The 13817-nt window shown below is 38.0% G+C and overlaps 1 protein-coding gene across 10 annotated transcripts in view; it reads right to left on the bottom strand.

Annotated features, from left to right (window-relative positions):
* Positions 1-7971: 7971 nt before the first annotated feature.
* The window catches only part of LOC140718971 (activating transcription factor 7-interacting protein 1-like), a 158406-nt gene continuing 152560 nt past the window's right edge, over positions 7972-13817 (bottom strand). For 6 of the 10 annotated variants that reach the window (XM_073033268.1, XM_073033273.1, XM_073033266.1 and 3 more), the window contains 2 exons: positions 10576-10987; positions 7972-10334 (listed from right to left, as the gene is read on the bottom strand). In XM_073033268.1, the coding sequence (XP_072889369.1) occupies positions 10324-10334; positions 10576-10987 (423 nt within the window). In that variant the 3' untranslated portion in view covers positions 7972-10323. Of the gene's footprint in view, positions 10988-13817 lie in introns of all 10 variants that reach the window. The other 4 variants (XM_073033272.1, XM_073033275.1, XM_073033271.1 and 1 more) reach the window with 3 other exon arrangements.

The raw sequence follows: 13817 nt of genomic DNA, 5'->3' as shown, positions 1-13817 counted from the left end.
ATGGATTGTAATCAAGTGTTAAAAGTAGTTTTATTATCAAAGTTTATACAGTTGGCGTTCATAGTAGGTACAAAGATACACAATAGAATCAGTGAAAGTCTACACAAAAAGACAGGCAAGCAACCTGTGTACAAAAGAAAACACATGGAAATAAATAAATAAATAAATAAATATTGAGGACATGAGTTGTTGAGTCCAGAGGTTGTGCTGTGACTAATAGCTAATATGAGGGGAGCATAACTTGAAGGAGATTGGAGGGAAGTACAGGGCAGATGTCAGAGGTAAGTTCTTTACACTGAGTGGTGGGTGTGTGGAATGCACTGCCTGGGGTAATTAATGGTAGAGGCAGATACGTTAGAGGACATTTAAGACTCTTAGATAGGCATATGGATGATGGTAAACCGGAGGGCTTTGTGGGAAGGAGGGGTATATAGAGGGAGAAAATGTAAAGCCAAGCAATAGGTGAACATCTGAGCAGCTGCTACGTGCCTTGAGTGAGGGGGTAGCTGAACTCATTGAAACATTTTGAAACACAAATTGCAGAGCACGGTTCAACGCGCTATGATTACTGTATAGTGAAACTCCCTTGCCTTGCTGAACCCTGCAGTTGCACAGTTACGGTGGCAACTTGTGGGGCAAGAAGAACTTGTTTGCACCCCCTAGAAGAAGTACAGTTGGGAGCAAACAGAACCACTCAACACTTATGGAGGAGCTGTACCAACAGACTTGCGGCCAATATTGGAGACAGAAGAAGAGACGAAGGTGCTTCGCAGTAGATAAGTATTATATTGCTTAGGTTTCCTTGAGTACAGAGTAAATTGATCAGTGCTTTACAATTAATTGTGCCTCCTCTGAGCTCTCTTACCACCAGATCTGAACTGAGTGTAACAAGGGGTTGGATTGATCTTGGAGTGGGTTGAAGGGCCAGCACTGTAATGGTCAGTGGGAAGATCTCATAATTAGAATGTAAAATTAGACTTGGAATAAGCTGATTATCCGGTTTCTTCACCTCTTATACACATTTTTCCAGGTTAAGTAAAACTCAAGTGTTATTGCTCACACTTGGAAGTCACTAGTAAGTTATTCCAAAGTGAAACAACTGGCTTTCAGGTTAAGATCATGTAATGTGCAAATTATCTAACCAAACTGGGTGTGTCCAAGCTTTCACTGTGGAACGTGGTGCCCTTTGTAAAGCGCACAAGTTGTACATTTAAGTTAGAATTATTCTCCTATGAATTTGTATAAACGTTGATTTTATGGGTTGAAATTTTCATTTATCAAGCCATGAGAGAAACTGTATTTCAGTTTCAGGCTCACAGAATAAGAGACTAATGATTTGTACTGTTGTAGCGTGAACAAAGTCGCCAGAGAGACGTAACTGGAAGATAGAAAGTAGTCTTTTATTCAACAAAATGAGACACAGCAGGCATTATATTGAAAACTTTTCAGAGAAAGAGGCCTGCTCGACGCAACACTACATGACATTTTATATGCTAAAGATCAAAGGGCAAATCTATATTTACAATGTATCTACAATGTACGTTTTCTTTGAACCACATGTAACCCTCACCCTGCCCCCTTCACACTCACACTCTAGACAATGTTAATTAATTAACATTGGCCTTTCAATCAACTGCTGTTTTCATAGCTCTAGGATCCCATTGTCCAGAGCTGCATTTAAAATTTAATCTACGCCCATATCCAGATCTGATTAGTTGCTATATGTCCTAATACCAAAAACACTGTAACAGTACAAAGGTTTGAATCTGGGCAGAGGGGCTGATTAGAGATATAGAACATAGATTGGCACAGCACAGTGTGGCCCCTTTGGGCCACACCCAAATGAGGCAAATTTCCAATGCTGATTATAAAGTTGATTAAGAAAAGTTAAGGCCACAATGTACAGTATTCTGAATTATCAAAACAGCTTCACCCCTTTAATATATTCCATCCTTGCCACATCAGCACTTGGGAGCATTTCCCAAAGAGGTGTGCTTAGTGACATGTACCTACTACAGCTTTGAAAGGTGTAGCATTAAGGGGGAGCCATGGTTCAGCCACATTGGTAATGAGTGAAGGCACATTGTCTTTGAAATTCCCTCTTTGGTGAGCTCACCATTACAGCTAATGTCAGTGACATCTGGAGAGGCAGTTGCAGATTCATAGAAATTAAAACTATTTCTATAATTCATTCTTGCAGGGTGGTAAGTGAAGTCTAGGTTATGATCCACTTCCATTGTTTGACTTGTGAAGATAGCTTTGTTCCTCTGGCTCAGAAGTATGTTCTGTGCAGAAACATTTTGCGATTGCTGCAGCTGTTAGATTTAGAACTTGCAAAAGTCTTGGGCACGCTCAATTTTTTAATATAAGTTTTGTTTCAGATGTTTAATTTGTGCCTTTTGTATTAACGTGTCAATAGAAAACAACAAATGTTATATTTCCTATTCATTTTCCAAAAAATAAATGTAAGAAAAGTACTTGTATTTATTTAAAGAAAGTAACATATTAAGTAATGTGCCACTCTTCAAATAAAATCTTGATGCCTCTGCAGGTATTTTGCCAAATACATGATTAAACAAAGATCGAAAACAGGTGCTAATGTTCAATGACGCAATGAGCTGAATGAACATGGCAAATGTGAGCAGAGCACAATACAAGGTGGTCATCCTGCATCAGCAGGGTCTCTCCCAAGCAGAAATTTCATGGGAAACAGGAATTCCAAGATGTGCTGTCCAAGTTTCTCTGAAGAAACACAAATAAAAAGGCAAAGTTGAGGACCAGAAACACAGTGGCTGCCATGGAAACTGAGTGCAGCAGATGAGAGGTACTGTACATCAAACTGATGTCCCTTCTAAATCTGACGTTGTCCAGCACTTATCAGCTCTAAACTCTCAGAAGCCACTGGAACCTGTTGGCCAGAAAGAATGACCATCTTCAAATCAGTGAATTCAAATGAATCAAGGTCAGTGGAAGCGGTCTTTGTTCTTGCCGTATGCTTGGGGGATGGAGGCTGCCATTTTGTGAAGACACTCTATTCTCCATTTTGTGAGCTTGACATGATTAGTGTTTTAAAGAAGACACAAAGACTCTTCAGGTAATCTGCTGGACTGGAGGTAATTTCCAAATGAGTTATTTATGAGGTGTTCTTTGGTTGGCTATAACATGCAGGATTGTGAATGCCTGAGGCGATTCGAGTTCATTGCTGACTGAGAACAAAGAGCCATGAGTCAGCAACTGTCCCTTGATGGGGAGAGGACAACAGATGGATGCTGCTTTGGACCAGAGCCAATGACCAGGTGTTAAAGGCCAGACACATGACCTGCGGCCAATGACACAGGAATGCGACATTTGAATTGATAAGAAATGGATATAAAAGTGGATGCTTTGTGGGTGCTGGTGGCGGTAACTTCGAAGAATAACCATCGCAGATACAAGCGAGAAGAACCTTGCATGAAGCACGTGGAGAATGAATCGGGACCACGAGGAACAAGGAACGCCTGGCCAGCGTAAATTCCTCCGCCCGGGTAATACCTTTGCTATTCTTTGACTATCCAGGAGAGTCAGGGATACTTAGCAGGTGTGCGCACAAGGTATTTAGTGTATGAATTCACTTACTTGTTAGTTTGACCAATAAAGGTAATTGTCAGTAAATACAGATCTCTCTGTGCCTCACTCAGAATCGTTTGAAGAGGTAGAAGCGGTATCTCGCTCTCTCTCTTTTTTCCAACAAACCCAAGTACTCCCCTCTACAGTCCGGAGAAGTCTTGTCAGAAGTGGTCTTCATGGAAGAGTTGCTGCCAAAAAGCCATTCCTCCAAGTGGAAACAAAGCCAAGAGACTCGCCTACACACAAAAACACAAGCTCTGGGGAGTTGAACAGTGGCAACAAGTGTTCTGGACTGATAAGTCAAAATTTGAAATGTTTGACTTAAGCAGGAGGCAGCTTGTTTATTAGAGGAGCTGGAGAGCGCAACATGGATGAGTGTCTACAGCCACAGTGAAGCACGGCGGAGTTGGTGATCTGTTCAGAAATAATGGAATCCTTAATGCTGAGAGGTACAAGAGATTCTCATCCACCATGCAATACCATCAGTGAGGCGTCAATTTCATTCTGCAACAGGACAATGACACCAAATGCATGGCCAAGGTCATAAAGAACAAAGAGTTCTGTAACAGATGGTATGGCCACCACAGAGCCCTGATCTTACATCAGAAGTTGTCTGGGATTACCTGGAGAGACAGAAGCAAGCAAGACGGCCAAAGTCTGCAAAAAGAAGTGGCAAGTTCTTCAAGATGCTTGGAACATCCTACCAGCTGATTTTCTTATAAAACTGCACGACAGTGTACCTGTACCGAAGATAATTCATCCAGTTTTAAAGTCAAACGATGGTCACACCACATATTGATTTGATTTAGTTTTTTTACTGTTTACTGCTCTTTATAGTAATTTTTTGATATTTAGAAACTTATCATTATTTTTGAAAGCATCAATCATTTTAGATTTTTTTTCCATGATCCTAAGACTTTTGCACTGTACTATAATAGGGAGAAGCAACAATTTGTTAATACATTCAATATTACAGACCACTAATGTTCAAAATGAATTATTACACGTAAGTAGGGTGTGGAAAACACTTAGTTACAGATCTGCAAGATACATCTTCCTTGACAGCATTAGAATCAGTTCAGCCAGTAACAGAAGCACATTGAATATGCTGGGACTATTCCCTACCATAATTCTTTTATTAGGGACAGATTACATGTTAATTTCAGCAATTCTAAAGTCAAATGAACCTTAAGAGTATATAAACCCTAGAATGCAATTTTCAATTAAAATAATGAATTGTATTGAAACAAGGGGTTGGACAAACTTGGCGCAGTCTTTCATTGATTCTATTATGATTATTTTTCTATTATGGATTTATTGAGTATGCCCACAAGGAAAATAATCCCATGATTGTACATGACATAAATGCATTTTGATAATAAATTTACTTTGAGATCTGATAGAGGTTTATAAGATTATGAAAGGCATAAATAGACAGACTATTTTTCTGAGGATTAAATTATCTAATACCAGAGGGGGGCAGTATTTAAAGTGAGGGGGGGGGGGATTTCAAAGGAGATATGAGGGGCCAGACTTTTTTTAAACACTAAGTGATGGATCACTAAAATTCAGGGCCTGGGGTGGTGGTAGATAGATTCATAAGACAGACACATGAATGTGAGGAAACGGAAGGATGTGGACATTGTTAGGCAGAAGGCATTAGTTGTCCATTTGATTATTAATTTAATTGGCTTGACACAACATTGTGGCCCAAAGTGCCTGTTCCTGTGCTGTGTGTGTGTCTCTCTCTCTCTGTATTTTTATATATACACACACACAGTGGCATGCAAAAGTTTGGGCACCCTGGTCAAAATTTCTGTTACTGTGAATAGTTAAGTGAGTAGAAGATGAACTGATTTCCAAAAGTCATAATGAAACATTCGTCTCAACATTTTAAGCAAGGTTAGTGTATTATTTTTGTTTTGTACAATTTTAGAGTGGAAACAAAAGTAAAGGAGCACCATGCAAAAGTTCGGGCACCCCAAGAGATTTGAGCTCTCAGATAACTTTTACCAAGGTCTCAGAGCTTAATTAGCTTGTTAGGGCTATGGTTTGTTCACAGTTGTCATTAGGAAAGGCCAGGTGATGCAACTTTCAAAGCTTTGTCAATACCCTGACTCCTCAAATCTTGTCCCAACAATCAGCAGCCATGGGCTCCTCTAAGCAGCTGCCTAATCTGAAAATTAAAATAAATACCCACAAAGCAGGAGAAGGCTATAAGAAGATAGTAAAGTGTTTTCAGGTAGCCGTTTCATCAGTTTGTAATGTAATTAAGAAATGGCAGTTAACAGGAACGGTGGAGGTCAAATTGAGGTCTGGAAGAACAAGAAAACTGCTCGTAGGATTGCTAGAAAGGCAAATCAAAACCCCTGTGTGACTGCGAAAGACCTTCAGGTAGATTTAGCAGACTCTGGAGTGGTGGTGCATTGTTCTACTGCACAGCAACACCTGCACAAATATGACCTTCATGGAAGAGTCATCAGAAGTCCTTTCCTGCATCCTCACCACAAAATTCAGTGTCAGAAGTTTGCAAAGGAACAGCTAAACAAGCCTGATGCATTTTGGAAACAGGTCCCGTGGACTGATGAAGTTAAAATAGAACTTACTGGCCGCAATGATCAAAGGTACGTTTGGAGAAAAAAGGTGCAGAATTTCATGAAAAGAACACCTCTCCAACTGTTAAGCATGGGGGTGGTTTGATCATGCTTTGGGCTTGTGTTTCAGCCAGTGGCATGTGAACATTTCACTGGAAGAATGAAGAATGAAATTCTGGAAGCAAACATCAGAGTCTGTAAAAAAAAGCTGAAGATGAAAAGAGGACAGCTTCTACAACAGGATAATGATCCTAAACACACCTCAAAATCCACAATGGACTACCTCAAGAGGTGCAAGCTGAAGGTTTTGCCAAGGCCCTCATGATCTAAACATCATTGGAAATCTGTGGATAGACCTCAAAAGAGCAGTGCATGCAAGACAGCCCAAGAATCTCACAGAACTAGAAGCCTTTTGCAAGGAAGAATGGACGAAACTCCCCCAAACAAGAATTGCAAGACTCTTAGCTGGCTTCAGAAAGCGTCTACAAGCTGTGATACTTGCCAGAGGGGGTGTTACTAAGTACTGACCACGCAGGGTGCCCAAATGTTTGCTTCAGGCCCTTTTCCTTTTTTGTTATTTTGAAACTGTAAAAGATGGAAATAAAAAAGTAATCTTGCTTAAAATATTAAAGAAATGTGTCACCTTTAACTTTGCCTTTTGGAAATCAGGTCATCTTTTACTCTCTTAGTTATTCACAGTAATGGAAATTTTGACCATGCATGCCCAAACCTTTGCATGCCACTGTATATCTATATCTCTATATATATATATATCTTGTGTGATGAAGATATGCAGACACTGATTGGGATTGGATTATTCTGGGAAAAATCTATTGAGATTATAATGTACAGTCTTGTACTTCATATATGCTAATACCCATTCCATATTTAGTAGGCAAGGTGTAAAATATTAGACTTGAAATTTGCTTGGGGAGTTCTAGTTTCAGCAGTTTAATTGGGGAAATGCTACATCTTATATTCATAATGTTCAAATTAGGCAACAAACACCCAACTGAAAAATTTAACTCTAGAAAAGATCACACATTTTACTCCAATCCTGGGCCACCCATGTTGGAATGGCTGTAGACGAAATGCCAGATGAAGATTGATGCAACCCCAGCTCCCAAACAGACAGCCTTGCGTCTGCCCCTCCTGGGCTATGCCATTTGAAACTACGAACAACAATCCTTTTCAAATGTGTAGAAGATTCAAGATCCATTGTGATACTCTGAAACTGTCATTCGACATAGCTGGAAGAAATCATGCCCATGTAACACCACACATGGAGTGAATGAGTGTGCACACACATAAAAACCTGAGGGGATTAATGGGATAACCTTCTCCATTTTCTTGTCCACCTTGATACCCCACTAGGAATACAAAGACGAATCTCAGTGTCTTTGTAACTGCTTTATTGAGAGCCTGTTAACAGTGGAGAAGGACAATGCAAGACTCCTGTGTTTGTCAATCATCAATGCTGCCAAGTGAACAAGGAGGCAGATTTTCACACAACCAGCATGTGTAACTTGGGCTCCACATATAAGTATTCACTATGAACCTTTATAATTTTTCATGAATTCTATTGTATTCCATTTTCCTTTAAATGTCTACAAGAAAGAATCTTAAGGTAGTATATGTTGACATGTATGTACTTCGGTAATAAATTGACTTTGAACTTTTGAGGGCAGTAATCAGAGATATACAAGGAACTGGGCTGGACTGTAGAAGACTAAATTGGAAGTTCATTTTAGTTATACGCAAGAGAGAAGACAACATTGCTAGTATCTTTATTTTCACACTATAAACTTCAGATTTTTGTGAACAAAATTTCACTTAAAAGTCGCATCCAGGGCAACACAGCTTGATGCCACATTTCTGAAATACAATTATCATGATCTTGCAATTGACCGTATACTACGTGTAAACTAAAGAATAATAATATAAAAAAACCAAAAGGCAATACAATTACATTCAACCTGTTCCAGCATTTCAGTGTTTAATCCCTCCCTGGGAAAGAGATTTCTCTCACTATTACAAATATACTTCTCATGATTTTATTGTTGTACCCTTTGGCTAGAAGGCTGCATAAATGAGTAAACAATGTAATAAGTTATAATTTTCTCCAAGTAAAATGACACAGTGAGGCACACTTTACTGGTGTTCAAATTGTTTAATCTATTCCCGAGACCTGCAGAGGAATATTCATTGAGTGACATCAACTGCCCAAGCTCCACTGATTATTCTCTCTCCAACTCTAGACTTCACCTGCAAACAAACAGGCATCCAGTCTCCTTGCACCAAGCAAGCTCTTTCCCAGTAGATGCTTTACTCCGCAGTAGGTTGTAAATCCCCTGCCATTCCCCTTAACTGCTGGAAGACTTTTCTCCACTGACCATTAACCCTTTACCTACCAATCATTGCTGGCCATCACATGGCCAACCACTACTTGCTCCAGATTTCTCAATTGTTACTCAATATGGCCTTGGGTCCCTCAACAGGTACTGAAGCCACCCTGGAGCGTGGATGAGGGGCCTCAATCTCAATAGAAATAGTACAGCCTGCAAAACAAGTAACAATTTGTGCATAATATCATTTTTATTCCTGTACGAGGTCAGTGTCACAACAGCTGATTGACTATGGCCATTTTGAAGAAGTTTAGTTGAACTACGGTGTTTTAAGGTTCTGCTCAAATTAAAGTAGATTGTTTCTAAATACACAATCTACACAGGCTGTTGCCTGGCCACTGCCGCCCTAGGGATGGGGATAAGGGAGGGACTGTACGTGATGCAGTTCAAATTAACAGCCACAACCCAATTCAAAGGACCATTCTTTGATTAAATTAATGTAAAATTTTAAACTTTATTAATGCTTCACAACAGTAACCGACTTTCAGTGCAGGGGCACAACTTTGTTGGGTGTGGTATTGAGAACTGTTTGGTTCATCCTTGTGTATACCAGACTTTGAGTCGGCATGTTTGCATCACACCAATGTCACTGTACAACAGACAGATCAGACTTTCACTAATAAGAGTTGTGCCGACAGGTCTTAAGCAGTTCTGATTTCCATATTGTAGAGCTTTCAAACAGAAGGGGTTTATAGTACGGGTAGTAGTGGGCATCTGGTAATTTTAAAGAACAGGCACAAACTCAACCAAAGGCAAGGGACTCCCCGAAACTGCTGCAGCGAGTAGCCAGAAGGCAATCTGGGAAGAATGAAAACCACTCAGCACAAGCACTGTTTACTCGCTCCTGCTAACTAATCTACCCCTTCAAAGAGCATGGAAACCCTTCCCCAGGATGGCAGGATTTGTGCTTGCTGACTTGAGATCAAGTTCGAAAGGAAAGATTTGATGCTTGCAAGGAAGAATATATACAACATAGTGGCTTTAATGGGAGAGCAGGATTGAGATTTACATATACATATATATATATTTATATATATCTTCTTAAAAAATTCATTATACCAGAAAAGTGGTACTGATGAAAAAAGGTTCTCTCAAAGACTCACTATCCAGTGAACACATAAGGTACTTTTCTTTCACACTGATTAAAAATATATTTGAGAATCTCATTTGTATCTTCTGAACCAACAGGTTGCTCTGATAACACTTCTAACACAGGCATTTGGCAAAAACCATAGAATCTGTTTTTATTCGCCACCATATTACCCAAAATCCCTTCCCATCAAAACACAGTAAAGCAACTCAGTTTGAAATCTTACACGGTTTCAATAGTCTTACTGGAAAAATAAAAGAAAGGGGGTGGGGGTCTGACGTCTTTGCTGAGGCTCAATCAGTCACAATGCCTCTATGAATCAAGTATGCAGTCTATTGCAAGTTGCATTCATTTCAGGAGTATTTCAGGAGTATCCTACAGTCACTGCTGATCAACTTTCACTGCTTTTCAAAGTGATAGCTAGAGGCCGCAGTGAAAACAATAGTAAAAAAAATTTAAAAAACACAAAAAGTTATACATGTACGAATCACTTTAACAGTCTGCATCATTTGTCACATTTAGGAATGTTTCTCTTTAAATGTCGACCCATTGAGAACCATAGAACGAGCTGAATAATTCCACTGTAGGTGATGCCTCGTTAAAGACCCTGTGAGTCAAACATCTCCGGTCAAATCGAGTCTGCAGCGGAAAGAAATGCAACTCAGAGGAGGAGTAAGCAGCACATCTTGGTGCAATATCCTGTATTTATTGTGCTGCCTAATTTATACCATGAACCTCTTTGTATATATACAGTGTAGTGTACACAGGTACTAATCGAGTCAGAGACATCTATAGAAAAACTACAACACGTCATGCATGATGTAAGAAAAGAAATGAAAAAATATCGTGATTCTTTTTGTTGATTTTTGTTATTAATTACCCTGTGTCGACATCACATCAGTCGACTGCGGGTCACAGAAAGGTCCATATCGGCCGTAAACGTCCTTTGCTCGGACGGCAAAGTAGTACTTGCTTCCAGAGACAAACTGGGTAAGCGTGCAGGCCATGGGAAGGGGTAGTGCCTTCACTTCTCCTATCTTCTTCCACTGAGATGGCGTGGTGGTAGCTGGGTCTTCGTGATAGGCGTAGAGATGATAGCTGTCCACAGGGGCACAAGAGCGGTCCACCTCCAGAACACTCCAGGACAGGACAATTCCGTTTTGGCTCTGGACACGGGCCAGCTTCAGGTGGGGCTTCTGGGGTGATGAGGTGTTGGCTGCCTCTGGTGGTAGCCGCTGTGGTGCTTGGGCTTCAGGGAGCGGTGCTGGGTGGATAGGTCGTGGAGGATCCTGCTGCAACGTAAAGGACACAGGTAATTTCCAGAGCCTGAGAAACCCCACCCATTACTTACGTCTGATTCTTAAATCAAATCATACAATGCAAACCTTCAGAAAACATGTAAAACTACAACAGAACAAGTATGTGTATTGAGGGTCACATGGAAATTGGGAAACAAAAAGTCTTAAGTGCTGGGATCTGAAAACAACAGGAAACACGCAAGAACTCAGCTACTCCCGGTTAATTAGTACAATTCATTTGGCACAAAAAAGAGAGGAAATGAGTGTGGCAGTTGCTTTGGATGCAGAAAAAGCATTTGATAGATTGGAATGGGATTTTTAATTTAAGGTATTGGAAAAATATGAATTAGGAAAATCTTTTATACAATGGATCAAAATTTTAAATACTAATCCTCAAGCTAAAGTAGTTACAAATGGTCAGATTTCAACACCATTTTGTTTAACGAGGTCAACTAGACAAGGCTGCCCATTATCACCTGCTTTATTTGTATTGGCAATAGAACCATAGGCTGAATCAATTAGAACAGATTCAGATATTGGGGGCTTTAGAGTTAATCAAGAAGAATATAAGATTAACTTATTTGCTGATGATGTTTTGATTTACTTAACAAACCCATTGCAATCTTTGCAAAGATTATCTTTTAGATTGGAAGAATATGGGGAAGTATCGGGTTATAAAGTAAATTGGGATAAAAGTGAAATTTTACCCCTTACCAAAGGAAATTATAATCAATGTCGATTAGCAACTCAATTTCGATGGTCAATAAATGGGATAAAATATTTAGGTATTAGAGTTAATAATGATGTAAAAAATTTATATAAACAAAATTATTTGCCATTATTAAAAAAAATAAAAGAGGATCTTGATAAATGGATGATGTTACCAATAACATTAATAGGTAGAGTTAATGTTGTAAAAATGAATATATTTCCTAGATTGCAATATTTATTTCAAACTTTACCAATATAATTACCTCAGAAGTTTTTTCAAGAACTGAATAAATATGTAAGGAAATTTCTTTGGAAAGGAAAGATGTCAAGAATATCATTGGAAAAATTGACATGTAAATTTGATTTAGGAGGGTTACAACTTCCAAACTTTAAGAATTATTATAAAGCAAATCAACTTAGATTTATTGCGTCTTTTTTTGATGAAGAAAAACCGGCATGGATTAGAATAGAATTAGATAAGATAGGAGAAAATATACCAGAAGATTTTATATATAAATGGGAATCCAAATGGATACGGGAAAAAAACGAATCTCCTATATTAAGACATTTGATTGATTTATGGAATAAGGTAAATATGGACGATGAGATAAAGAAATCTTTATTAGCAAAAAGGACTTTAATTCAAAATAGGCTTATTCCTTTTACAATGGATAATAAACTTTTACATAATTGGTTTCAAAAGGGGATTAAATATATAGGTGACTGTTTTGAAGGAGGTATATTGATGTTGTTTGATCAATTAAAAAATAAATATAAAATATCAAATAACACTCTTTTCTGTTATTTTCAATTAAAAGCCTATTTACGAGAAAAGCTGGGACAAACAATGTTGATGCCAAAACCTAGTGAAATAGAAATATTAATTCAGAAAGGAAAAATTAAAAAATTTACATCTTGTATGTATAATTTGATTCAAAAGCAGACAATTAAATTAGGAATTCATAAATCAAGACAAAAATGGGAATCTGATCTGAATGTTAGAATTGATGGAAAAAATTGGTCAAGATTATGTTCTGATAGTATGAGAAATACAATAAATGTTTGACTTAGATTAATATAATTTTTTACATCAATTATATATAATACCACAGAAAATAAATAGATTAAATTCAAATATGTCTGACCAATGTTTTCGATGTAAACAAGAAATTGGTACTTTTTTACATTCTACTTGGTCTTGTTTTAAAATTCAACCATTTTGGATTAATTTAAGACTTTTATTGGAACAAATTATTGGAGTACAACTCCCACATAGTCCATTATTTTTATTATTAGGAGACATTGAAGGGACAATAACGAAATTTAAATTGAATAAGTATCAGAAAAAAATTATAAAAATTGCTTTGGCAGTAGCCAAAAAAGTTATCGCAGTTACTTGGAAATCTGATTTAAATTTAACTATGGATCGTTGGAATAATGAAATACATAGTTGTATTCCACTTGAAAAAAATTACGTATAATCTAAGAAATGAATATGATATATTTTTGAAAATTTGGTCCCCATACTTACAAAAGATAGGATTAGATACATAGGTCCTTTGAAGATAAAATTATAGTAATTGGGGAAAGTGAAAATAAATATCAAAATTATTTTGAACTCCATGCAGAATGTGGGGATCCTCCGATATCCAGGCAATCTTTCTTTTTCTTTTTTTAGATAAGGGTTAAGGGGAGGGGGGGGGAGGGTTAATATCATTTTTCTCACTATTTTATCACCACAATTATTCTTGTAATCTCTAAAATTTAATAAATAAATAATTAAAAAAAAAAAAGAAGAACTCAGCTACTCAAGCAGCAGCTATGGAAATAGAAACCAACTAATGTTTTGAATCAGGTGGCTTTCAAAGTCCAAAGTTCAAGTAAATTTATTAAGAACATATATTAAGTCACCATTCATTTTCTTGTAGGCATTCACTGTTGAAGAGAGAAATACAATAGAATCAATGGAAAACTATGCAAAAAGAAAGAATGATAAATTCCTTCCACAGATGTGACTAGTGGTGTTCTACAGGGATCAGTGCTGGGCCTGTTGTTGTCATCGATATTAGTGACTTGGATAATAATGTGGGAAACAGGTCCAGCAAATTTGCGG

This window comes from Hemitrygon akajei, chromosome 31 (assembly GCF_048418815.1).
Source record: "Hemitrygon akajei chromosome 31, sHemAka1.3, whole genome shotgun sequence".
Taxonomy (NCBI): Eukaryota; Metazoa; Chordata; class Chondrichthyes; order Myliobatiformes; family Dasyatidae; genus Hemitrygon; species Hemitrygon akajei.
This window is presented reverse-complemented; position numbering and strand designations above follow the sequence as displayed.